This window comes from Mytilus trossulus, chromosome 6, assembly GCF_036588685.1.
Source record: "Mytilus trossulus isolate FHL-02 chromosome 6, PNRI_Mtr1.1.1.hap1, whole genome shotgun sequence".
In the NCBI taxonomy this organism is placed as follows: domain Eukaryota; kingdom Metazoa; phylum Mollusca; class Bivalvia; order Mytilida; family Mytilidae; genus Mytilus; species Mytilus trossulus.
The window spans coordinates 72,505,360-72,533,323 of NC_086378.1; the positions used below are offsets into that span (position 1 = coordinate 72,505,360).

A 27,964-nucleotide genomic window follows, 5' to 3' on the forward strand; every position below is an offset into this window, starting at 1 on the left:
TAGCTAACAATTCTTCCATACAACACATATAGTTGACCATTGCTTATAGTTTAAGAAAAACAGATCAACACACAAAAACACTGAACAATTAACCATGATAATGAAGTCAGGGTCAAATAAAATCTGTGCGACTGACATATTAATCATTAAACATTTCCATACACCAAATACAGTTGACCTATTGCAAATAGTATTAGAAAAGCAGACCAAACCTCAAAAACTTACTTTGACTATTAAACCATGAAAATGAGGTAAAGGTCAGATGACACATGCCAGCTAGACATATACACCTAACAATCATTCCATTCACCAAATATAGTAGACCTATGGCATACAGTATAAGAAAAACAGACAAAAGCACAAAAAAATTAAAGAACCTTAGTGAGCACGCTCACATACCCCACGTCCCCATATGGTCATAGGAGAAATTAAATAGGTGTAAGAAAACAAAATTGTATAAGAAAAATTAATTTCCTGCTAATATGCTCATCTAAATAGTATGTTCTTATTATCTACAAAATTTCATGAAATTCTGTTGTGTGGTTTCAGAGGAGTTGAGATGACAAACTGTTGCAGAAGTATATTGAAGCAAATAAGTTCAAAGGGGCGTTGCGTGGGGTATAATAACTTTAACCACTGAACCATGAAAATGAAGTCAAGGTCAGTTGACACCTGCCAGTTGGACATGTACACCTTACAGTCCTTCCATACACCGAAATATACTAGACCTATTGTTTATAGTATCTGAGATATAGACTTGACCACCAAAACTTAACCTTGTTCATTGGTCCATGAAATGAGGTCAAGGTCAAGTGAAAACTGTCTGACAGACATGAGGACCTTGTAAGATACACAAATCCCAAATTTATTTATCCTATTACTTATAAGAAAAGAGAAATTAACGTTACAAAAAATCTTTTTTTTCAAGGGGTCATTGAACCATGAAAATGAGGCCAAGGACATAGGACATGTGACTGACGAAAACTTCGTAACATCAGACATCCATATACAAGGTATGAAGCATCCAGGTCTTCCACCTTCTAAAATATAAAGCTTTTAAGAAGTTAGCTAATGCCGCCACCAGATCACTATCCCTATGTTGAGCTTTCTGCGACAAAACATAAGCGCAACAAAGAACGCAAGGACAAAAGCACCCAAAAAACAAATCACAACCATCCAATGTATGGAACCCCGTGCTAAAATTTTAAAGAGAACCATGATCTTATATTGAAGTTATTGTCTGTGAACCAAAATGTCTTCAGACACAGACAACACTAAAACATAATACTACCTCAAATAAATTTGCAGTAGTATAGAAATAGTTTGAACTGATCGATCTAAGGCCACATGTAGACCAGAGTCAGGAATTTGTAGTTCAATGGTTGTCATTGTTTTTCATAATTTGTTTTGTTATAAACTAAGCTGTTGGTTTTCTCAATCCAATAGTTTCATATTTTTCATGTTAGTTTTTTTTTTTTTTTTTTTTTTTTTTTTTTTTATAGCTGTGGGTTTTGTCAGTGTGGTAAACTATAAACTGCTGACACCACTTCATTTGAACTTTGGTCATCTCATTGGCAATCATTCCACAAGAGATATTTATAGAATTAATTATTCAAAATATTAAAGATTTTCTTATCTCAGACATAGATAATATTAGCCATATTTGGCAAAACTATTTTGAATGTTGTGTTCTCAATGCTCTTCAACTTTTTACTTGTTTGGCTTTCTTACTATTTTGAAAGAGACGAAACATGCTTCTGGTCAATCAAATTATAGGCCTGGTACCTTTGATAACTTATCATATTGATAGAATCACAGGACTTTTTTATTTTTGAGTATTTTATTGATGATAGAATGAGACAGAATTCAGACATATTGCACATTAAATACATATACATCTATAACATACATATATAAGTCAAATCTCAAAAGTTTTCCTCAATGACTTTCAAATACAAAATAAAAGGAAAAATTAGAAATAACATTTTTACTATAATGACTCGTTTACAATATCAAAAATATCACTGAGGGACAATCATTGAATATCAAATCAATTAATTTCCTTTCGGTTTTTAAATTTATCTGGAAAGCAACTTACAATATATTGTAAAGAGATATTGTGAATATATTATTGTTCGTGGGGTACTTATTTTTATGGGTAACAGTAAACCACAAATTAAAATATGTAACAAACTACCAATTTTCTATAGGCTTGGGATGTAAAATTAGTGAAAGCCACACAATCAAGTACCTACAAAATTATATTTTTTCTGAATCCATGAAAAATGAGTACCCACGAATATAAACAAATTCACAGTATGTAAATTCTCACCTTCAAAGCATTATGAGCCCTTAAAACTTGTAATCTAGAGGATTTTTTTTTTAACTGGACTATTTTCTAAAACTCATTCTTTATAGCTGCTATTTCCCCATTTTTTGGGGACATTTCCTGAGTGAATGGGACATTTTGGGTATGGTCAACCTTTTTAGATGTCTACCAATATATCAAAATTAAAATCCTGGTTGCATTATTATTGTTATGAAATGATTGTCAACATTTTAAAACTGTACTTACATGCTGATTGCCCTACCGGTACTCTTTTGTCCCTTAAATTACTTGTTAAAGGATTACCTATTTCTACAAAGGGAAAGCTTAATAATATATCACAATACAACTTTAATTTCTAAAGTATGGAAAGAAAGAAAAACACTATGTCCTTTTCTTTGATTTAGATAAAAATATTTCTTAAACAAATAAACTTGGAAAAAAATACAAGAGTGGCCTCCCCTAGATTATGAAATGAATGAACAGAGTATACTTAATTGGCACAAAGGGACGATAAAATGAGTATGACATAAAAAGAAAAACAAATAAAGATAACAAAATAAATGCCAACATATACATTTCAACCTCAAACATTACCCTGAAATATCCATAAATAGATGACAAATGATATAGTTACAGCAAATAGTCTTGAGAAATATTTTTATTTTTTCCGGTCCTCCTACATTTAAAAAGCCTAGGCATATGGTTTCAAATTTTGCATAAAAGCAAATCACAATAAAAATTATCGACAGATGACTTAAGTATTTAGCTTCTAAACATCATTTCACTAACATTTAGTGATCTTGAAATTTTGATTTTTTTCAAACCAAATTGCCAAAAAGATATTATAAAAATTTACCAAAAAAGTCTATATATTTTTTTGTATATAATTAGGAATGACCAGAAAAATTTAAAATCAACTGAAAGCCCTATAATGCATCTATCTCTATATTCTGACAACTTAAAATCAAGACAAAAGAATAAATATAATTATCTCCCTTTAAAAATGTCTGTTTAATATGTTAATCATACACCATAATATAGATATAGGAAGATGTGGTGTGAGTGCCAATGAGACAACTCTCCATCCAAATAACAATTTAAAAAGTAAACCATTGTAGGTTAAAGTACAGCCTTCAAGCATAAGCAGCCAAATAAAAAGAAAATACTGTCAAATTTAAGTATAAACATAACCATGACTTAGAAATACTCAACAAGGGAATTAAGATTATTAGGACTGTATTTATGTGTGCTTGTCATTACTTTTTATTTTCTAAGGTTTTTTGCTTTAAAAACCCATCTATATTTATGATAAACTATGTTTCCTTTCAATGCATAAATACTGAAACTTGGAATTCTAGAAGTATCAATGAAACAAAATAAAAACTTGAGTCAGCACTATATCATCGTCAGAAACAAAAACTTAAAGCTTAATAAAGTAATCACAGATTTGCAAATAGTTATTTATACATAAAAATACAAACACAAAATGCTGTGCATTTTACAAATATAGAATCACAATATATACATATAATATGACTTAATATTATGCTATAAATGATTTAGTCAATAGTCATAAGCAAAGTTACTCTTAATAATTACTGAAACATACTTTCTTTACATTTCAAGCTAAAAACTCATTCAAGGAAAAGAATGTTGAAAAAGATACATTTTAAAAATCTATCAATGAACATATCTTACTCTTGATCAATTCGCCATTTAAAAATCTAATGCATTCTGGGTAACATTTTAAAAGTGTACACCAAAACACTGTGATTGGTGAAAAACTTTCTAAACAATTGAAATTCAACCAATGACGTAACATTATTTTAATTTTGGTGTAAGAACAATGCCCAAAGTCCTTTAGATTTTCAAAAGGTGAATTAGATCCTACATTTTCCCTTTTGAATCCACGGCCATAAAATCACCTGCTGAATAACAAATCTCTAAAAAAACTAAGTCATTTGCTTGTCAACATGACCGATTCCATATGATAATGATAAATCATGTTTTAATTTAGTTTGCCATATGTGTTATTTCCTTCAGCATGTTCAGCATGGTGCTATGAAACAATTCGTTTTTTTCAAATGATAACAAAATGACAACAAATTTACTCCAGAAATGAAATATAATTCCAGTCATTGCAAAAACAAAGAGCACTGTTTCTCATCTTCAAACCATCAAGCAGGTACTGATCCTGTAACAAACACTTCAACAAAATTCTTTGCAAGAAGTTCATTGATAACAACAACACATTTACATTATAAGCCAATAAATGCCATTTGTTTTTCTCATCTTGACACGTCACTTGTCTTTGGTTCTGACGGTGATCCTGTACTAGATCGTGGAGACACTGACAAACGTTCTACAGAGTTAACTGGACTAGGTTCTGGTTGTGTCACTACTTCTGGAGCTTCCTGAGGGGGGCTACTAGGGGCAGACTTCTGTGAGTCAGGTCTGAGAGCGGGCCCTGTGGGGGCAGATGAGCGAGATTTTCCACAGACGAGATGGTGATTTTCCCAGTCTTTATGTTGACAGAATGATCCACAGTATCGTGCTGTATTACATCCACTGCAGGTCTCACTAGCTTTACGCCCACAATTCCAACAACTCTAAAAATGAAAAATAATTATTTTAAAACTATTCAGCCAGTTGTATTGATATTTTACATTAAAACATGAGAAATATGAAAAAATGGAAACAAATAATAGATAACATTTTAATCTAAAAGATTGTATTTTATGTAGGAGTTCTTATTATCGCCATTTTCAATAATAAGGTTTTTTTCCAATACAATGAAGGTTTCGTTAAATAAATATGATGTTCTCCTTCCTGTATTCAAGACCCTGTATTGTTTAGTACCTCAATAGTCTCATCATACTGTTTTACAATTAATATAACTTCTTTAATTTTAGACAGCCATTTCTTAAGCACCTTTTTTCCTGGTACGACTTCTTTATGTCTATGTCCCCATTTTATAATGAAGGCTCTCTGTTCCTCCCCTTATTTTAGATGACCATGTTTAATTACAACACCTTCTCCCCATTTTATATTAGTTTCCTCAATAATTAAGTACCTCACTGGATTCCTCCTGATGATTGACCTTTGTCATGACCTCTTCCTGTGCTTGTTTCCTAGCATCAGTTACTGCCCTTTCCATCTTAATTCTCTCTGTTGTAACAAGCTCATTGGCTTTCATCTCTGCAGCCTTGACAGCTTTCTGTAATTCCAACATGGCTTGTCTTTTTACTTCATTTACTGCTTCTTCTGAAATTAATTCAAACAGTTTAATACATTCCTCAAAAATAAATGTTTATGTTAAGACGAAATAAAATAAATACTTTTGTAAAAGATTTTACTTTCTATATTGTACTTGAAGTTGTTGTCTAATTGTTTGGTAGTAATATTTTGTTTGAAAACAGGAATTCCTTTTCCTTTTAAGACATTGGAAGCTTTTACCCTTAAACAAAATTGTTCAAAATAGATAACTTATAAAGTGTGAAAATACCAGGCACAGGTGCATGTTGACTGTGAAATTAATGCTTGATTTGTATTGCCAATAAATGTGAAATGTAACTTTTTCCGTTTTACTTCTACATAATCTTCAAGATTTTGCCTCATTGGCAATCATACAGTTACCACATCTTATCTTAATATTAAATTATTTTCTCTGAATGCAGTGTCCAAAAACAAGACGATAAACCCTTACCCAACCCTAACCATCAACATAGATAAACCCTTACCCCAACCCTAACCATCAAAATAAACTTACCAGCTCTTCTCCTGACATCGGCTACCCTGTCTTCAGTTTGTCTCAATGTATGTGACATCATATCTGACGATCTTTTCTTTAGGTCCTGGTCCATACCCTCAGCTTGTCGTCTCATCCATAATGACAATTCTTCACGATCTCGTAAACTCCTCTCCTGTAACACTGCCAGAGCTCTCTTTGTTTTGTCTACCATACCAATTATACAATTCAACATCTGAAATGAAGAAAATCCTTTTATTACTGTTCAATGGTTGGTCATGAGTAACCTCCCCTAGACTGCAATATTAATGGAGTTATCTACTTTCATAGTAATTTTTTGGAATGACTAATGACTAACAAGACTGTGGATTTTTTTTTTTTATACCAAATTTCAAGCATTGAGGACATGTATGTCATGTACGTGTTCCTTGATCTTTGATATTGTAGCTTTAGCTCAGTGTGTTTTCAAGTCTATATAAAATATAGTCGATTGATTCTTAAAAAAATAAAACTTTATGTGTTTGAATTTCTTTTCTTGCCATTTAATCAACTTGGTTAAAAAGGAAAATTTACAGAGGAAGCAAGCAATAGTAAACAACTCGTTGTGACATCAAACAATCACAGACCATTTTGCTTTTTGTACTTTTACAACAAAGTTTTTATGTCATTTGAGTAGCTGATAGAATGAATTACATAGATTTCTTCACCCAATAATCACAATCAAAATTTTCACTAAATTGTCAATGACTGCCAAGGTCACTTCTAGTCTCCTTTTTTGTTTACTTTATTCATTAATTAGTACTTACTGTTTCTACATGTCTCCAATCATCATCCATTCTGTCTAAAGGATCAAATGATTCAGATCTGGTGTAATCTGCAAATAATTATCGTAAGTATAAACACCTATATACAATGTATAATTAAAACATCTGTAATCTGAATTTATTCCACTCAAAATTAAATTCATATAATTATATAATAGGAGTAAATGTTTTTTCGTAAACTTTAAATCTCACTGTGGGTTTTCTCATTTGATTTGTTAAATTTTTTTTTAATGAACGAGCCTTTCATAGTTTACTATATACCCCATGGGTTCTTATTTGTTGAGGGCCATTTGGTGACTTATTGTTGTTTACATTCTTATCCTCTCGTTTGTTGGATAGTTGTCTCATTGGCAATCATACACAAAATCCTCTATTATATTTTGATATACCTTCTTAATCTACAAAAAATCTATGGATGGACCAAAACTACCAAAGTAATTGCACGGGGATAATAACAATTTTCTCTTCTACACTTACTGTTATATGAAGGGTAATGTTGTTGTTCTCTGTCAAGTTTTCTATCTAAAGGATCATGTTCCAATCTGGCTCTCTCTTGTCGTTCATGCTCCCGTAATTCCCGTGACAGATTAACATCTTCTGATCTGAAAGGTCCTACGTTGAGATTGAGTATGCCATTTGGACTGACCCGTGAGCTGTGCAATCTTTTCACAGGGTGGTCAGGATGAGAGTCAATACCATTTTCTTTCGGTCTGAAAAGAGTAAAGGTAAATTTTGCTACATTTTCAAGGTTAATTGTAAATTATATCCGTAGTTGATATTTTGATAACATTCACTAGGTGCAATTCTATTTAATTACCTGTGAGGAGGATGTAACAACCGAATATTTAAAACCCTTCCAAACAATTAATACTGCAGAAAGAAGTTAAATAAGGGGAAGTGAAATTCAAAATTCTTAAAACCTTCAATCAAACTAGCCATGCTGATAAAAAGATAATGATGAGTTTACATTTCAGCTTAAATGAAAGAATCTCTATGGACTTTATTTATCTGAGGTTTATAAATTTAAAAACATTCTCTTTGTATGATTTTAAAGTTCAACCCCACTCATCTGCCAGTAAACTGCTATGCCTTAATTGACAAATTCATTGAATTTGTACACTTCATGTCAAACACAAAGCTAATCACTTGATGAGAGTAAAATATAGAAATCTCAATCAATATTTCTTCAAACTAAGCATAAACTTACTACACACAAGATTATGCATGTTTTTATAACACAGAAAGGCAGCAGATGTCAGTCTGTAGGAGGTATACAATTTATATTCTAAGGTCAATATGAGGCCAGAGCATACCTCAGATTTACATTGGGAGGTTAGAATAGAGATAAATCATAACATTTCTCATCAGAATGTGTATATTATATAATATATTATGTAACCAACCTGTCAGGAGATCTTCTTTTGCCATTCTCATTAAATTCACTGGAGAAATCCTGGGGCTCATTAGGGGGAGATGTGTGATCAAAAAGTATCTGCTCATGTTGTGATAAGTACTGTTGAGGTGTCTGTTTTGCCATTCTTGCACAGTGTAATAACTCCCTCTGTAGCAAAGGTAAATTGGCCTACAAAGTGAAAATTGGTTGAATATATACCATAAAGGGCTGACAGTGTCTATGATATAATACATAACTTATGGTAGGGTCACCTAATAATACAAGAGACAAATATGGCATCTATATTATAATCAATTTACTAGCTCATAATGATCTCTAGGCAAAACAAAAAGTATTTGTGTGTTTACTGTAGCCCTATCTTTAGTACTTCATATAGACCGCATTTTAATCCCCTCCCCTTAAGTTTTTTTAACCATTTTTGATAAAGTACTGTTAAAGTCAGAATGTTACTCCCATTGACTCAATGTAAAAAAAATTAAAAAATCCCCAAAAAATCCTAACTACCTATTTCTTTGGCATGTAACAGTCAACACACGCTTTTTTGTTTGGTCCTGCCATTTATTTGACCTCAAACATTGCATTAGGTTTTTCACCAGTAGGTTAATTAATTAATAAGCAATATAAAATACATGATATACTACTGCTATTTTCCATTGATAGCATTTTATATTTGAGAAAGGTCAATTATTCTACAGTTGTCTCCCTTACCACAGATCATAACTAAGATGAGTTGTTGATAATTGAAATAAACCAATACATTATAAACTGTCATGTCAGATTACAACATCTATCATACAATTTGACTGAATGCAGAAGACTCCCTCAAATCTTCAAGTTTTTTTTGCCTTCAATTTAAAAAAAAAGCTATTTTAAGTTAGCCTTGAATCAAAATAGCTTCTCAAAAGCTCAAATATCAACCTAAAATCTTGTTTACTGAAATGTTTTATTTATAATCTATGTAAACTTAATGTTGATTCATTTCATAATGTGATAAGATATTTCTATGCAGGTGAGATGTGAACTTTTTTCATGAGAATGCAATCATCTAGATATCCTACCTTCAAAAACGGTATCACAAATGGTCTTAACGGAAAATTGGTAGCTTCCTGAAGCTTGCTATGGAACTCCTCTATAGATAAATGGGAATTCTGAAGGAGAAAAAAGAACAACAGAATTATACATCAGTAATTAATAAGCTAAATAAATATTTAAGATTATGTAAGAGGTGCCTTATAAAATAAATAAAATCAAAATATCATGCTGCATGTGTTGACTCATATTCTTTTTTCTATACTTCTTAATATTATGTATATTTCAGCTCAAAAATTCTAATTTAAAAACTAACTTAAATTGTCTTTGTGAGTACATATGTAAGGCAAGTCTTTTCCTGATCGTTTTCCTAACCTTTGTAGTTGAGTAAGTACATGTACAGAAAATGTCTTGAACAGATATTCCCTTGTTGTTACTTTTGAAAAAGTAGTTGAAAGTACTGATGCATTATTGATCCAGTTTACTATATTTTACTGCAACAAAAGTGGTTAATCTAATGACGTAACAAAATGAAAGGCTCCAGAACCCTTTCCTAGATTTCTATCTCAATTCCTTCTCTAAAATTTTTACTTACAACAAGTGCTAATACTAATGTCCGAACTCTCTCTCCAATCTCTGGTGAAATGTCTGAACCAAACTGTTGTAATGTTGTCAGGAATCTTTTCAGTTTACTGAGCTGACGTGCTCCACATGCAGGAGGAAGTTGCTGACTAACAGATGAGTTGACAAGAAGATTTGGTGACATAGTTCCTCCATTGATACTGCCTATTGGTGAATGATTGCCTGACGCTACAAAACATAACAAAATTAAATAAGTAATAAATTTATGCATCACTGTAATATTCATGTTATAAAGCTATCAAATATTGTTTCGTTCATTGAAGATGCCCAAAGCTCTTAGACATAATTTATTCAGATTCTCAAATACTATCTGACAGTAAAATAAAAACTGGTCCCTACTAAGTTGCATGACATCATGCATCTTGAATCACAGATAGTAGTATGTCTCTGGTATTACTTTAACCTCCTTCATATGCCTCAGCTATTACTCAAACCTCCCTCTTTTAATTTAGTGCAAGTTAGGAGGTTACATATATAATCTAATAATGTATGTGTTAACTCAAAAAAATAATATTTTAACTATTTTTTTACACTCAGCTGGCCAACTTGAAGATATTTATTACCTTGAATAAACTATCAGGAGGACACAGTACCTTCAGGTGCTAAACAAACAGCTGACCATTTTGTTGGTGACTAAATGTCAAATAACATATATGCAATTAAAACAGCTTAACACCTTGTGGATGCTACCAATAAAGGTTAAACAGCAATAATACATAAAAAATAACTGACCACACTTGAAAGGTCAAATAACAATAATAAACCAGGTGACAATCTTGTGGATGACCACATGTTAGTTTCACTAGACCATAATGTAAACAGGCTGACCACATCTTTTATCACCTGACCACTACTTGGTGAACAAGATAACCACAAAGTCACCACATATTATTACCTGACCACTAATTATGTAAACAAGATGACCACATGTTATCATAAGATCACTTGGCAAACAGGCTGACCACATGGTATTTTCACCTGACCACTTATAATGTAAACAAGTTGACCACATGGTTATCACCAGACCACTATCATGGTAAACAACTTATAAAGAGGAAAACAATTATTTCACTTTCAATAAGTACCAGCTGTACAGGAAGTCAACACTAGTACTACAGTCTGAAGGTCATTAAGGTTATTCAGCAGCAGAACCATGTGATTATAATGTTGTTAACCATAGTTGTTTACTCGACCTACTTTTTCTTCAAATTCAAATGTTTTATAAAATTCCTCTGTTTTTAATCTATTGATAAGCTACAGAACAATAAACTTTTTAAAAAGGATAATATAGGTTGGATGTCCTTTTTTCAAACAGCTAGAACAAATTTTTGTTTGGGGTCAGGTGAAACACGCCTCTGGGTGCCGGATTGGTGTATTGAAGACCCATTGGTGGCCATGGGCTGTTTTCTGCCCCTTGGTCAAGTTGTTGTCTCTTTGACACAATCCCCTTTCTCCATTCTCAATATTATAACCATGATGATCTTCAATTACTTTTATTAATGAGAATCTTATTATCTCTCACAGCCAGAATGAATTATATAAAGTGATTACCCACTGATAATAATCAGAGCCTATTTATACATAGTTAAACATTGATTAAATAATTACAGTGGAACCTGCTGTGCAAAAACAATTACATTTAACATCAAGCCATTCATATCTGGTAACATATTTAATAGATTTTCTTCAGATACTACTGTGATTTATAGTTTCAAATCTGCATTTTCAATTTGTTTCATATGAATTATTCATTTCCTTATTTATTCAGATTTGACATTAAAAAATCATCTATTTATTTTTTGTTATTAATCAAAAATATATTTTTTGCTGCAAATTGTATCATCTACTGAAAATCAGTGCATCAACTGTTTTACTTGAAACGTGAGGCTGTTTCCAGTAAGACATTTATGTACAGAAATTACTGTCAAAACTAATATAAACTTTCAGTTTTTTCCACAAATTTTTCAATTCTGATTTTTTTTCTTCAGAATTCAGAGATATTTGAGTATAGAAGCACAAATTTTATGAAAGAAACTTCACCCTCCTTCTCATACTTTAGTTTAAGGGAAAATGTAACTATCAAAATAAAAGGTTATGTAAGCATTTCACCCTGAATATGGTATTCTTCAAACCCTACCCCACAAAAATAAATAATTAAGATTAACATATCAAAATCAAATCATGAACTTTAAACTGATATAAAAATGTGTACAAACTTACTAGGCCTTCCCTTCTTGTATAGGTTTTGATCAGGTTATTTCTTATTGAAAGGAAAACCAACATGGTAAAGCTACTGAAACATTTGTTACATGTACATGTAAAGTCAGTATGTAAATTAAATGATCAACCTGAGCTTGTTTTATATAATTCTAATTTTCTTGTATACAAGTAGACATATATTTATAAACAACTATTTTGTTTGAACTTAAAGGATGGAAGGAAGAAGGGAGAGATTTACAAGGTAAATGCAATATAATGATGATCTGCATACCTGGCAGAGCTGTTCCCCCTGACTGTGGGCGTGGTACATCTCTAACTGTACTGCCCATACCTCCTGTCATATTAAGTGGTGATTGCTGTGTTGGTGTTTTAATGTCAGGTGACTCTGGCATAATGTTCTCACGATAATCTGAAACAACAGAAAGAAACAATTAACAGATTATCTCCCCTGAGTGTAACACTGTATAATAGACCTGTAACAACAGAAGGAGACAATTGACAGATAATCTCCCTTGAGTATTCTACTTTACAGTAGATCATATCTGTTGTCTACTGTGGAATCATTAATATTTGTTGGATACCAATTTTCTTGGATTTCGTGGGTACAGAGGATCCAAAAATTTAAAATTTCAACAAAATAAAATATTTTTAAAGGTATGTACATGCACTTTGACAAAACATGAATCTAAATATCCACAAGTATGCAAGTTTTCCTTAGCCACCAAAATTGGTACTCACGAAATTAAATGAATCCACAGTAAAAAAAAAAGTATACATAAAATTAAACCTGAAAGAGAAGCAGTATCTGTCCTACACCAAATACTTGTCCCATGCGTTTTCAATGTGGATTTTCAAGCAGAATTAACACTGAAATATTGTTTTATTGTATTGCTAGGTAGAAAAGAACATCAGCATGTTACCAACAAAAGCCATATGCTTCAATGTAACACATGTGTTGTTTTGTCTTATCATTACAAGTCAATAGGTGGTTATATTGCCAGTTAACATGTTATAAATCTATAAATAATTACATTGTAACTATTAAACTATAAACAAACTTTATTCCACCCAATTTTTCTTTGTCAAAATGAACACAAGTCAAGTTGAAAACTGACCCAAATATCTATCTATTTCCGTGCCACCCAGATTTACTTGACTTTACTATAAGGACCCTCCTACACATTACACCAGAGTGCAGTGTACTTCATATTATATTTGAAATGTTGTCTACAGTACATCTGTCATATACATGTAATTAATAGACTGTTCTGACCTGTAAGAAGTTCTTTACACAAAAACACATGGTTTGGAAATCCCAACATCAGAAAAAAATTAGGGAAACCAAATATTTCAAGGGTTTTTTCACCAAAACATACTAAATATATACATGAGTTTACATTTAACTTTCATATTGGAATATGGTTTTGATATAGCTATGGCTGGACCACTAGTCTCACATAAATATCTACCACAAATTAAAACATTTTGTTAATCATAAATATTCCTCTAATCCTTATATGTTGGATAACAATGCACTTTGTTGTAAAATTCAAATCTAAATATCCATGATCACTTGTCATAACTCCTCATTTACATTGGTGATTCACAAAACACTTTGACACTTGTATTTATAAACAGGATAATTACGATTGGTAAAACCAGTTACTTTTTCAGTAAAAATCTCTTTGTTATTGCGTCTCTGTACTATTTAGGTGATGAATTTATAATGATTTAATAAAAAAAACAACATTACAAATGTTCATCTCCAATTTCTAAATACTAAAACTGTTGTTATTCCATCTGCTCAACTTTAACCTTCCAGATACAGTACATTTTTTTTACTATGTAAATAATGTAAAAAATTTATAAAGAATATCCAACGCATGTATAAATGTACATACCCCAACCTTCTTGAACCATGATTGTTATAAAATGACAACAATTTTTTTAAATCCTTCTTTTCAGTTTTATTACAAACATTTTATGAATTAGCCATCAAACAATTACTACCTGCATTGCTAAGAAGGGGGTGTGTCAGTACCACTTCCTGAAATTATCAGACCATCAGATGGCTAATAAACAAGTAATCAAATCTCTTACAGCTTGTTTGACAAAGATAAATCAACCGTAACAAGTACCTGCATCTACTGCCTGTTATAACAGATGACAGGAGGCGTGACCGACATGCTCCAGGGCATACATCACGTCTGTTTACCCTGCTGGGACACAGGTGGACCCCCATGATTTTAATCAGTGACAGATTTAATGACAGAATGGAGATAATCAACTGTGTATTTTATGACTGTATTCACTGCTGGCTTCAATCAGTTTGTTTTCCTCATGGATTAATATATACCATATTGTGCCCACATATCTCAGCAATTCTTTTTTAGTCATTGGAATAATCTTCCATAATTTATTCATCTTTTAAGTTTAGAATATTTATACTCCTTTAATACGACTCTTAAATAAACTCTTAAATATTCGTCAACAATTTGAGGAAATTGCTCAAGGTTTGCCGGAAGAATGATATAATGTTTTGATTTTACTTAATTAGGTAGTTTTTTTACCATTAATATATATTTCAATTAAATACTTAAATTTCAGAAATAAAAGAATTCAATATCATAAATGTGTTATTTATGTCTTTTTGCATTCTTTTTTAAAAAGGGGATAATAAAAAGATGTTGTATGATTGCCAATGTGACAACTCTTCACCAAAAACCAAATGACGAGAAAGTTAGCAACTTTAGGTCATTGAACGTCCTTCAACCCTGAGCAAAACCCATATTACAATTTACATGCTATAAAAGGCCTTGAAATTACAAATGTAAAACCATTCAAACAAGAAAATTAAGGCCTTGATTTTTCTACAATACAATAATTAAAACAATTGGATTATATGGAAATCATTAGTAAAATTTAATTACCATGATGAGTGATAATCCATATCACAATATTTGTTTTAAACATTTTTGTTTTCCAAATGCAGTTGCACATCAATACAATTTTTTTTAATTGCAATATCAAACAAAATTTCAAATTGAAAAAAAATCCAAATCAATTGAGAAATATCTTGAGGATTTTAATGATTTGTACATCTAGCTGATACTATATAATTCATGATTTCAATTTTAATTGCATTTAGAAAACTAAACAATTATCCATATTTACAGTAAAAAAAATCCAAAATAAAGCATTTACGATTATCAAATGATAGAACAATATTGTTTAATAATAGACTAAGCTGTCATACTCACAATTGGTCATTAGATTAACATCCCTTTAGTATATCAATGTTTATACGTAATATTTCTAGGAAAAAAACTAATGTTATAAATCCACACACAAAAAAATCACTGTTTGTCAGTCAAAATTTTGATGATCCACCACAAAATGTCATCAATGTAAAAATACAAATATATCAATACACAAAACAAACTACATCCATCAATGAAATAGAATGAAATTGGCAGAGCTACCAAATCAATGTGAAGTTGTTATCCATGTGTATTGCTTCCTCTTGGGAGTCAGATGTATCTTCTCATCAACCAATCAAAACAAACCTCTTAAAAATGACAAACAGTGGTGAGGCCCAGGTGGAGGGGACATGAAAGGTTATATCAGGTCACATATCTATTCTCTTAATATAAGTGGTTAAATAAATATTTGCTATAACAAGTACATGCTATTTGGAAATGCCAAACCTATTGTAAAAATACTTGGGTCTGAAGTATTGTATTTTATATAGATCTGCTAAACAAAATAATCCTGCTTTTTATGCTTTTTCTGTCATTGAAGTTGAAAGAAAAAGAGGATGTAATGATAGGAATATTTGCTTCCCAAAACATTTTATTTAACTTTGATTATAACCCTTCATACTGTTAATATTGTTACAGTTTTATATGTTATTTTTTTTAAGCAACGTTGCTTTTTACTCTTGCTCAGGTGGAATTCGATTATCATGCATACTTATTTTCTCATTTTTAAATATTTTTTTTTAAAATGATATCAGTTAATGATAATTATACAAATAAATATAATAGATATTTTTTTCATTTCCATATGTCAATCTACAAATTTCCTGAACTAAATGTCCTCCATTATTGTTATTAATTTATTTGTACACACCCAAAGCTTCCAAATTTAGTCCTACTTTTGTCAGCATGAAGAAAAGTACATAAAACTTTCCTCATTCTTAGCCTTGGAGCCTCACAAATTAAAAACACAAGTAAAACAAACAAAAAACATATTAAATATGCAGTGGGAATTCAGTTGTTGGCCAAGAACCCAAGAATATAGACCAATTATCATTAATGAATAGCAGATGGCTTGATACTTTGTACGGCAGAGTCTGGCTTAGGTGTTAATGAGTTCCGCCTTCCACTGTCAGAGAAAATTTGTAGAAAATCTCCCAATCTGTTTCCTATTACACATCACATTTCTTTCATTACATTCTAATCATTTGTGTTTTTGAAGCTGGAGCCTGGTCATGTGGTTTTGCTTTTGTCTTCTCTTTGATAAGCAAATTCCAACCAATCAATTAATTTGTTTCAGGGAAACAGGTATTAAGGAATCGCTTGTTTCTAATGATTGCCAAACTAATTAATCAGTTATTTGTGCATATACACAAATAATTTAGTAAATTAACAAATTTATTTCTTCTGCAAACAATCTTTAGAAGGAAATTTGAATTATTTACTGTTAATCTGTTAGTGTTTGTTTTTATATTTACTTTTTACGTTAATTTGACTTTGATGTTCTCAGTACAACAGTTTAAACTAGATAATGTACCCAATTAATATCAGTATCCCAATATATCCTTCTTTTAATTGAGTTGCTATCAATTATTAATATTGGTTCACACTTGTGGTATTTTTGGTTTTGATCACTTAAAACATACTTAATAAATATTTCCCATTTGGATCCAATTACAAATACATCTAAGAATTATACCAAATACACTAATTTACCTTCCGAAAACTTTAATTCAGATGTCTTAAATCTTTGTTTTTGATTTCAAAATGTTCATTCTAGATATAAATATAATTTTATTTTCCCCATAGTCAATATAACCATGACAATTGTTTTGCTCAATGTGATAACTGATACTCTGGAAGAAAACATCATTTAAATTTTAATTTTAATATATTGATTTTTTCTGGACAAAAATCATTGTTTCAATTCATGGAGCAATTATTTTATTCCCTTGTCAAGTCAGTTCTTCTATAATTTATACATTTCTGTAATTTTCCTAAATTCTCTGATGAATCTCATATAAGATTAAGAAGAAAGTAATTTTGGCCTGGCATGCGCTTGATTTTATTTTGCCTAATAATACACAAAGCTTAAAATCTTAATGAAATTAGATTTTTCTGGGCAGTAAGTGGGTTTTTTATTGTACCATATGTCCATACATTTTGAGGGAGGATATTTTGTATAACATTTTACATGTTATACGGAACATTTAAAGAAGATCTGAATTACATTTTTTTTACTATTGAAATATATGCGAGATTTTTATTTTTGATGGTCATGTTTATATTTTTATGAAATCTTTGAATTAGCATGTTTTAGATGTTTTATGTATTTTAATAAAGTATAATTATTGATTCAGTCCAGAGAACTTCTTTCAGACAATTACAAATAATTGTTTAAAGTACTGGACATCATTTATGTGACCATGCAGAAACTTTGCTAACTTTGGATTAGCAGACAGAAAACAGGTATGACAGGTAAGACATTAAAACCTATCTAATATCTGCCATTGGACATTAATGATAACCAATAATCCACATGAAACCAGACTGAACAATATTTCTTAGCTATTAAAAAAATATTTAAATCTAAAATCCTCATGCTTTGAAATTTTTATTCTAGAATAGAATAGAATATTTTTATTTTCCAAATACTAAAAGACATCATTCCCCAAACATTAATTCCATTTTTAGAAGTAATAAAAATCTTTGATTTTTTTTTATCTTTCATGATAATCTGTTTGTAGTTTATAAAGATGAATGTCTTCTGGTGATGATCCACTCATTACTAAGGATTACAGGAAAACAAGCAATAAAATCCAACAATAACGGATTTAATGTCTTCTTTCCATTATTCCTGCATTTCATCTGTGACTCCATTTAGAACATTAATAATTTAATGAGGCTTTCCAAGCATTTTCTCTCTAGGGCATTGCATTGCAGGTAAAATATTTATACCATGGACAGGTGACACACGGATAACAGTAGAACAGGTGACATGCCTGTAGAACAACCATATGGGAATTAAACACTCAAATTGAAAACTAAATGATTTAATGATTTATAACATTTTAACCATAATGTTAACCTTTTCTATATTATATCAATTTTGCAACAATTATATAAAAACAGCTGCAATCCTTAAACAGAAGTCAATAAAATTAAGAGAGGACTCCTTGTAGCAGGATATGACAGACTTTATTGAATGAAATACTAAATATTTAATCAGTCTGCAAAATAAGCACTTAAGGTGAGGCTTACAATTAGTAAAGGCCTGTGAGTTTGTCTTCAATCAAACTTGTCCCTTTTGTTAACAATTTAGTATGGCTCAAATATATTTATATACAAGTTTTTGAACACTAAGACCTTTCAAATACAATGTTATTATATATATAATGGGTGAGGTTGAATGAAAGGGTAGTTGGATGGGGATGGAGGATTTGAATGTGACTCCTTAGTTGTGCAGTTTAGAATTGATTGATATCTGACAATTTAATAAACTCAAACATCTGTCTGTTTAAAAAAAATCTTACCTACAGTCACTTTATTGCTGACAGATGACAGCAGTTAAAATCTGAGGGTAAAGCAAAACATTTTAGTAACATATCTAGGAATGACACTCACAAAACTCAGGCATTTGTCACCTGGAAAAATAATGCATCCCTCCATTCTCTACTAAATCCCTCCTCCCTCAGAATCCTTCCTCTTTACTCTCATGTGTGTTAAACATGCAGCGCTCCATTTCTTATTTCCCACTACATCCCCCCTTCCTCAGAATTCTTTCTACTTACTCCCACTGGTGTCCCTCCATTTCTTACTACACCCCCCCCTTTTTCTTTCAGAATCCTTACTACTTAACTCCCACCTGTGCTAAACACATTACATAAAACATCTGTTAAACATTACAGCTGGCAGACAGACTGGTTCCAGCAAGGTATGTGAAATCATATACCACATGTTATCAATATCAGAACACTACACCATGCAGGGTTAGAGGTCAAACAAAACATAACAAATCTGGCAGAGTGATGAAACTGTTACATAACTCCCCTACTCTACACATGAATTTTACATTAATTTTCAAATTTGTCTGGATAAAAAGATATTTTTATATTAACGCTGATTTGTAAGAGTTAAGATATTTAATTTATCCATTGGAGATCTAAAGATTATGATGATATTTTAACAGATATGTTATTTTGCAATTTTTTTCTTTTCTTCATCCAAACATTTACAAAAAATATTACCTCACTGTAGGGTCAGTATAAATAGCATCTCTGACATCAACTTTGACGATATCAAAAAATAATTTTATATAACTTTATTTATTGCAAAAGTGAGAACTAATTTTTAAGTAATTTATATTTACACCTCTACGAAAGCTGTGATTTTTCAACATACACAGAAATTATATATTAACTCCTCTACATAATTCAATGTATTTACTTTACACATCACCTGCTGTTATGAAACTGACTACAAAACAAACTTTGAACTGTCTTGAAAAAAAACAATTGATTTTTTACAAAGATACTGAAAAAGCAATTGTCAATAAATTACATTTATTTTCAATTTACTACATTCCCAGGTTTGTCTTTAAAACAATTGCATACTTCAACAGCAACCTGAGGACACTGACAGAAAATTAATATGGAAGGAGGATGTTATTGCCCAAGGGAGATAATCAGGTGTAAAAGCAATGAACTGGTCTCCATGGGGACAAAGTCAGGTGGCAGTCATGTGATGATTCAATTAGTGGCAGATTATTTTCTAGAGAACTTGGACCAGAAATGTGATGACAAATGAACAGAGATTACCTAGCAAGAATTTCTCAGAAGTATTACTCTAAAGCAGCATGCTTTAAATAGACGGAGCCTCTCTGTAATATATAGTCCTGTCAAGTCTATAAATGAAACATATAACAAGCTCTGTATAAAAGACAATTCTGATTAAAGCAAGTTGAAATGCTAAAATAGGTGTAAAAGTAGTTATAATATTGAATACACCTAAATGAAACAGAATTCTAACAATACAAAAATTTAAATCAGTGTAAAGGTCAGGCATATTGTCTTCAATGAGAGACACACATCTAGGACTTAATCAAAAAGTCCAACTTTATAATATTCTGAAGATTCCATTAAAGATAGACAACAGAATCTTAAGGTTCTAAATTTTAAAAGCTTGTTATCAGTTCCACTTAAATCAAATTCAATTTTTAACAAAAAAAAAAGAGACAGCAACACAACAACACAATAAGACCAACATGTACCAGTCCATACCAGTTCTTGGTTCTTAAACAATATTATTTCTACATCACATTTAATAAATAACTATAAGGCCTTAACTAAAATATTGTTTGTTTCCCCAATCCCGACTGACCCTGCAAAACCGGTCCTACTCTTAAAATTTTATTGTCAAAACTCAGTCAAATATTATTTTATTTATTTCTAATTTTCAATCTAGTCAGGTCAATAGATATTGTTTCAGCTTTTTGAAAAAAATAAAATTATTTGCTTACGTAACCTACCCACACCTGGCTTGATTATGGTCGGGATTGGGGAAACATACAATATATTAATTTAGGCCTAACTGGAGTTGCTTTAAAATAGACTAAAATTAGAAAACCTCTGAATTTAACATTTTCTTTTGCAGTAATCTGACAGGCTCTGTTGTCATTCATTACAGTAAGATGAAATATATATAGCTACATTTACACCTTATGAGAACATTTAAAACTTCTTTAAGATGCTAAGCTTAGAATTTAAACTTCTCATAAACTTCAAGACATTTAACTAAAAAAATAATGAAACAATAAAGAATTTCATTGCTTATGAATACATCAAATACATTGCTACCTCTAAACATTCCATGATTACAGATAGATATCAATGATACCAGGCCAATAGACGATAAACCCTTCTGACCATTTACTAAGTATGATTAAAAGTAATCATGTTGATGATGGTGACATGACAATAAACCTCAAGGCTTCTTCAATATTCATTAACTAATTAACACATGTGTTGGACAGGCGTTTGCATGTCAGCTTTAAGATTTTTTCTCATTTCATATTCTTATTGTTTTCTTGATCAATAAACATAGGAGAAAAATTAAGAGAAAATGACAGAACTGAGTTTTAATATCATGTGAACATGCAAGGGAATCTAATGGATTAATGAGATTTTGTAAAGTGGACAAGGTATCAAGGTGGTCAGTGTGTGGAGATGGAAAGGGCGTGGAAGGGGACAGGGTGTCAAGTTGGTAAGAGTGTGGAGAGGGACAGGGCATCAAAGGATTAGGTGTCCTTGACAAGCACTATTTTTCGAGAATCAAATATCGTATAGGTAAAAATTTCGTTGAACTTCTTGAAAAGGAAGCTACTAAAGTCGAATATAAGTATTAATTTTATGATTTGAAGACAAACTGAAATGTTTCTTGATAATCGTTACAGATGAGGAAAATGTTATTGTAGCAATACATGTTTCACCATAGAGAGAGGATTCGATTGGAATAAACAGACCTGGCCTTACGGTCATAAAACTTTCGAGCATGATTTTTGTACTCAGACACGAAAATCAACCAATCAAATTGCTGGATTTTATGTTTCGAGCATGATTTTTGTGCTCCGAGCACTGAGCAATGTTTTATGCCTTCAAGGTCTGAACGAGAAAGCCTCCTACTCACTCTAGGACAGACTGCATCAGCCACACTGTCTAATAGTGGGGATAGACCAGTGTCCAAGTGAACCATCCACATGCTGTTATTTATATATTATTGTTGGTTGTTGCTTTATTGCCAGTTGGGAGAATTTTATTTATTTTAAGACCAATTTGAAGCCAAATTAACCTTTATCTTTGCAATGGTGGGAAAATTGTTTTGTTCACTTCACAAATAGCAAATAAAAAGAATGACTTCACAGATATGACAAATAATATTTGTAAACTGATGAAAATGTTCAGCAGTTTTTACAAGTTTAAGGGCTTTTACATCATAATAATATACAATAACATGATCTTTAAGAAATGTTATCCATGTATTTACCATGTGGACTGTCCTTTCAAAATTATAAGGTAAAGAGTGTTTAATATGGTGATTTCAATTTAAATAATTAATTGATAAGAATGAAACTATCAAACAAAGAATGCCGCTCAGAACATCAAGCAAGCAACCAAACAGAGAACCCAAGCTACTACAAATGCGCGAGATCTGCAAGCGACACTGATCTGCCATCTAAAATTCACAACTAAGGGTCACCTCTGGTCAATATTTGAAAGGAAGAAGCAGAATTCTAATCCTGGGCTAGTAAAGATGTTAACATACATGCAACCATGATGGAAAGACATGATGTGATTTGCAAGTTCTGGTCAGCCATAAGTCATCTACAACTGTGAGATGTTCATCAAATGGGCCAAGTACAATGGGAGAATAAAAAGGTGTCTAAACCATACTGCATCTGATTCAGAGATGACCAGACACAGAGTAACATCTAAATACCAAAAACTTTACTGAGGGTATAATAACAGAGGAATACTGATCCATAATTGGCCTAAATTTTAATTAGACAAAATTTTGATTGTGGTTTTTCCAAACCAAGTATTTGTCATCATACATTTAATCACACGTCTGTTTCAGTATATTAGCCACGTCTGTTTCAGTATATTAGCCAAATGTTACATGTGTCCTCTAGGAGTCAACTTAATATAATTCAATATTTCATGCAGCATTTGGTCAAATTCAATCATTATATTTATATTTAGTAATATTCATGTTTATTGATTTTTGTTGCAAAAGAGATCTAGTCAATGTTAACTCTTTATTAAAAATAATTTTGGAAAGTTCTGAAATCTTTACTTAAATTAATAGAAACATTACAGTAATTGTTTCAAACTATCTTGACTGGTTATGTGGATGGTTGAATATTGATTATAAAAATTTGTGAAATCATTTACAAATATTTTACAGTGTGATTGATTGCTGTTTAATTTTCAGAGCAAATATTATGCTAGTATGCTTTGTTCTGTACTGACACATTGATGTCAAAGCTCACAATTAAGACATCAGTCAACAGAAAAACACATTTAAAGACACATTATTGGGACTCCAATTAAATGTTAAAATTTAAAAAAAAAACTCTGCAAATATGACAACTTTAAAGTCTTATCCAAAACCACTGCCACCAATGTAATAACTGACCAGATGTCCAAAGATGTGTAATGTGACAGGGTTTAACTGGAAGGTCATAAAACAGTTACAAAACAGAAACATTCCACCATATGGCAAACACATGGCACAATTCTCTTGATATAAGCCAGTGCCAAAAACCACTCTCACTTCTCACTGAAGATAGTAGATGACAAGTTTAGCATGTGTAACCATTTGAAAAGAAAACACAACTGGCGCCAGTTTGCTATTAACTCTTTCTAATGAGAAGTACAGACTGTTAACAGAGAAGCCAGACACAGCCAGGCACAAAGCAAGGGTTAGAGACCCTCTTATAATTAAGAACAATTGCAGATATTGAATTCTAATAAAAGTCATGTTGTGAGCTGCAATTAGCATTTAATGTTATACTAATAGTTTCATTTTGTAAATATATATAAGACATTATAACTCAGTCTTTAAAGAGAACCATGGGTGCAGAGTCAATACTGCCAGAATTGAATATGTCAGATAATAGAATACAATTCAAAGGAAGTCAATTCTGATTAAAGGGAGATAAATGGCTGGGCCAGGAGCATTGGAGTAATGGGGTCCTCATTCCTTTAAGGGTTGAAAATTTGCATTTTTTAATACTAATTAATTTATTTTTGTTTCTTCTAATTTTTTAGGGGCTCCTCTTTGGGCCAGGTGAGCTAATAATTTACCAGAAAGGCTAACAAAATAAAAATAATCAACTATCAATATGTCTAAATAGATTTCAATATTAACATCATTATATTCTGATGGTGAATTCTTGCAGTAATCATCATTACAAATAAGGTTTAAGTTCAAGAAGAGAGAATTTGAGGTATAAAACCACCTTTTTTTACATTAATCAAAATTGTATGTCCATAAATGTAAACAAATGTTATATAATATCATTTTCATAAAGTTCATGCAAAATATATAATCTAAATTGCCCCTGATTATCAGAACAATCAGATTTAAACAGAAAGCCTGGCTGAATAAAATAGTTTTTCCACAAAACTAAGATTGCATACTACTATGGTAGTTACATGCGTTTAGCCATTATGTTACAGCAGTAATACACCACAACCTGTGGACAAGTACAGATTAACTTATAATTTTACACATGAACACCTTACCAGCAATTACTGTTTTGAGCATCATCATAATACCAAAGATTATCCTAATCCAAATTAAACATTAATAAATATGGTAAACAATTATGATTAACTGTGAAATTGACATCATGTAATGGCCAAAGAGATAAGACTTTATTCTGTGGGAAGTGTAAGAGCTGACACAGGTAAAAGTTTGGTGACAGGTGTCCACTGCTGCATGTAAACAATTCAATCATTTTGCTCAACATATAATTATTTTATCAGATGGTATTGATTTTTTATAATAAGAAGGAAAACTGCTTTTATTTATTTTCATAACCATTTATATCTGACTTAGTCCGGCGGCTACAAGCACATTTCAGACGAATTGTGCACATCCTGTTACAAGCATGAAATTTGGCATAGACCTTCCTCAATTATTACTCTTTTATTTCAGATAGGGAGGCATTTGAAAAAAAATGTCTCACTTCCGGTAAAATCCAAAATGGCGGACATCATACTTAAATCAGTCAAATATCGAAGGCTAGCGTGTAAAAATGTGTTATTATCATGCTACTACTATAATATTTGGTACAGACCTTTGTTTTTTACTACTTTTGGATAAATTAAGTAGATAAGATGTCTTCGGAAACCTCACTTCCGGTTAAAATCCAACATGGCGGACATTGTACTTAAATAAGCTAATTTTTAGGGAGGGTAATTGAAATGTGTTTTAACGTATTGCTACTATCATTACATTGTGAAGTATTCTTTCTTTGGTGCTTCTGATGGCTACAATGTATAAGACATATGTCTTTAAGACCCTTACCTCTTTAAATATAAATGGCGGACATAGAAATATCATTTTTTTATTCAAATTTTCAACTTTTTTCAAAATGTAAAGAAAATGATTTTATTTTGTGTTGGTCATTAAACTTTTGGCTTTAAGTTATCCCCAAAACCACTTATTCTAGCATGTTGTAAATGTTTAGATATAAAGTTGACACTTCCGGTAAAAATATGACATAAATTTCAAAGATGAGTTCTCAATTTATTTCTTCGATGCAGAGTTTTGGATAGATTGATTAAAAAAAAAATCACCATAATACTAAAACAGTTACTACTATTTGGCCAAGAATACATTTTTATTAACAGTCACCATGGCATGCACACATCGCAGTGCACGGGATACCCGATTTTGAACATTAAAAATAACCGCGGTATCCTTTCCTACATCCACAATGTACAAGATTCTGACAAAATGATGAGGTCTCAAAAAGAGTTTTTAAAAAGCTATCCTCTTTGTCCTCGCCTGGAGTGGGTTGCATAAGAGCCAATCCCAAGCTCGTCTCCCTAAACACCTACCTAAGTATATTGCATGATTTACATGCTGGAAAAGACATGACCAAGTTGAGGGATAGCATCAAAAAGCTTTCCTTTTTGCGCAAATAGTTATTTTCTTGCTTCGTTAACAATGTTATACCCATCTGTTAAGCTTGTGCGATCTTACAGAAAACCTCGGTGATTTAGTCTGATTAATCATCATTCTTTTTGTTAAAGTCACATCTTCAAATGCAATCAATGTTTCCAACATAGTCTTTTTTCCCTTCCAAGCAAAGACAGAACCATATCACAACAGGTAAAGGCATGGATAACAATAAGTGGGTCAGATCACTCAGATCACTCATTGCCTTTTGCCCTCCCAAACACAATCCATAGTTCGTCTACCCCTATGTGACAGAATAGCGAAACAGTAGTGACAGCATCATCATTATCGACTGTTCGAATCATGACTCGTTTAAGTTCGTGTTTGATTGCATCAGACACATGCACCATGATTTTAGTGTCTGCCTCTAAATGTGAACTTGGTGCTGAACTTGTAATACATCACGTGGTGGATAAGATAGAATATCCTGACTATTTGTTGCTATAACTACCTGACGCATCCAAGACTTCATCCACTCGTATTTCAGTTTCAAGGTATTTTATTAAGGCAAGGACATATACCCAATCAGCGTACTCGTTAGGCCGCAATTCACAATCGGAGAGCTGATTAACAACATTTACAAAGACTGTGGTATTGTTTCTCACATCGTTAAATTCCCAAAACACATATTTTCTTGGCTTGTTAACCAAATCTGTTTCTTTTTTTACGATCTTACAACAAAGCCACGTATCGTTTTCAATGACATTAAACTTATCAAATCCATATTGTGATGTTGGATGGTCAATCATCATTCTAAATGCTATAGTCACATCTTCAAACTCCATTAATGTCACGAACGCAGTTCCTTTTCCAGCAAACGTGTTCTCTATTAAAGCCTAGTGCATTTGAAAGGTCATTGATTGATATATATCTATATCTCATACTTTTTCCCTTTTAAATGCAAACCAAAGTTTGACTGCCCCTATGTCACGGAATAGCGAAACAGCAATTACATCAGTATCTGTTTGAGTCATGACTCATTTAAGTCTGTGTTTCACCGCATCAGACACATCGATCTTGATTCTAGTGTCAGCCTCTTCGTGCAAACATGGTGCTAAACTTGAAACATCATCAAGTGTTGGATAACACTGAACATCCTGAGCATTTGTTGCTTCAACTACCTTGTACTCAAAATTGTATTGAGCAAGCTGCTGTGAATGAAAACTTAAAAGTTCTTTCTTACTGTTGTCATCTCTCAGAAAACTTTGCCAATTTTGAGGATGTTTTTAATCCTGGATTCGTCTGTGTATTCCCTTTCCCCTTAATGTTGCTCTTGCTTCTTTTAGCAGCTTTCAAACTACCAGTATCGCCTATGTTCACATCCGACACTACATCCACTGTTGTTACAGTTTAAAAGTGTTTCCGAACGAGTATGATGATTGGGTATTATGTCCTTACCTTAACAAAATACCTTGAAACTGTAACAAGAGTGGATGAAGTCTTTGGTGAGTATGGTAGTAGTAGCAACAAATGCTCAGGATATTCTATCTTATCCAACACGTGATGTATTTTAAGTGTAGCACCATGTTCACATAAAGAGACTGACACTTAAATCATGGTGCATGTGTCTGATGCAGTGAAACACGAACTTAAACGAGTCATGATTAACAGTCACTGATTATGCTGTCAATACTATTTCGCTATTCCGTGACATAGGGGCAGACAAACTATGGATTGTGTTTTGGGAGGGAAAAATCTTTGGATTAATATCTATCAATGGCCTTTCAAATGCACTTGGCAATGAGTGATCAC

At 31.8% G+C, this 27,964-nt stretch overlaps 1 protein-coding gene across 9 annotated transcripts in view; it reads right to left on the reverse strand.

Annotated features, from left to right (window-relative positions):
- Positions 1 to 4,197: 4,197 nt before the first annotated feature.
- Positions 4,198 to 27,964, reverse strand: part of LOC134721809 (protein CBFA2T1-like) — a 66,550-nt gene continuing 42,783 nt past the window's right edge. For 3 of the 9 annotated variants that reach the window (XM_063585044.1, XM_063585039.1, XM_063585046.1), the window contains 9 exons: positions 12,478 to 12,615; positions 9,940 to 10,154; positions 9,374 to 9,463; positions 8,305 to 8,483; positions 7,379 to 7,611; positions 6,884 to 6,951; positions 6,099 to 6,312; positions 5,403 to 5,593; positions 4,199 to 4,938 (listed from right to left, as the gene is read on the reverse strand). In XM_063585044.1, coding sequence (XP_063441114.1) covers positions 4,618 to 4,938; positions 5,403 to 5,593; positions 6,099 to 6,312; positions 6,884 to 6,951; positions 7,379 to 7,611; positions 8,305 to 8,483; positions 9,374 to 9,463; positions 9,940 to 10,154; positions 12,478 to 12,598 — 1,632 coding nt within the window. In that variant the 5' untranslated portion in view covers positions 12,599 to 12,615 and the 3' untranslated portion in view covers positions 4,199 to 4,617. The other 6 variants (XM_063585040.1, XM_063585047.1, XM_063585045.1 and 3 more) reach the window with 6 other exon arrangements.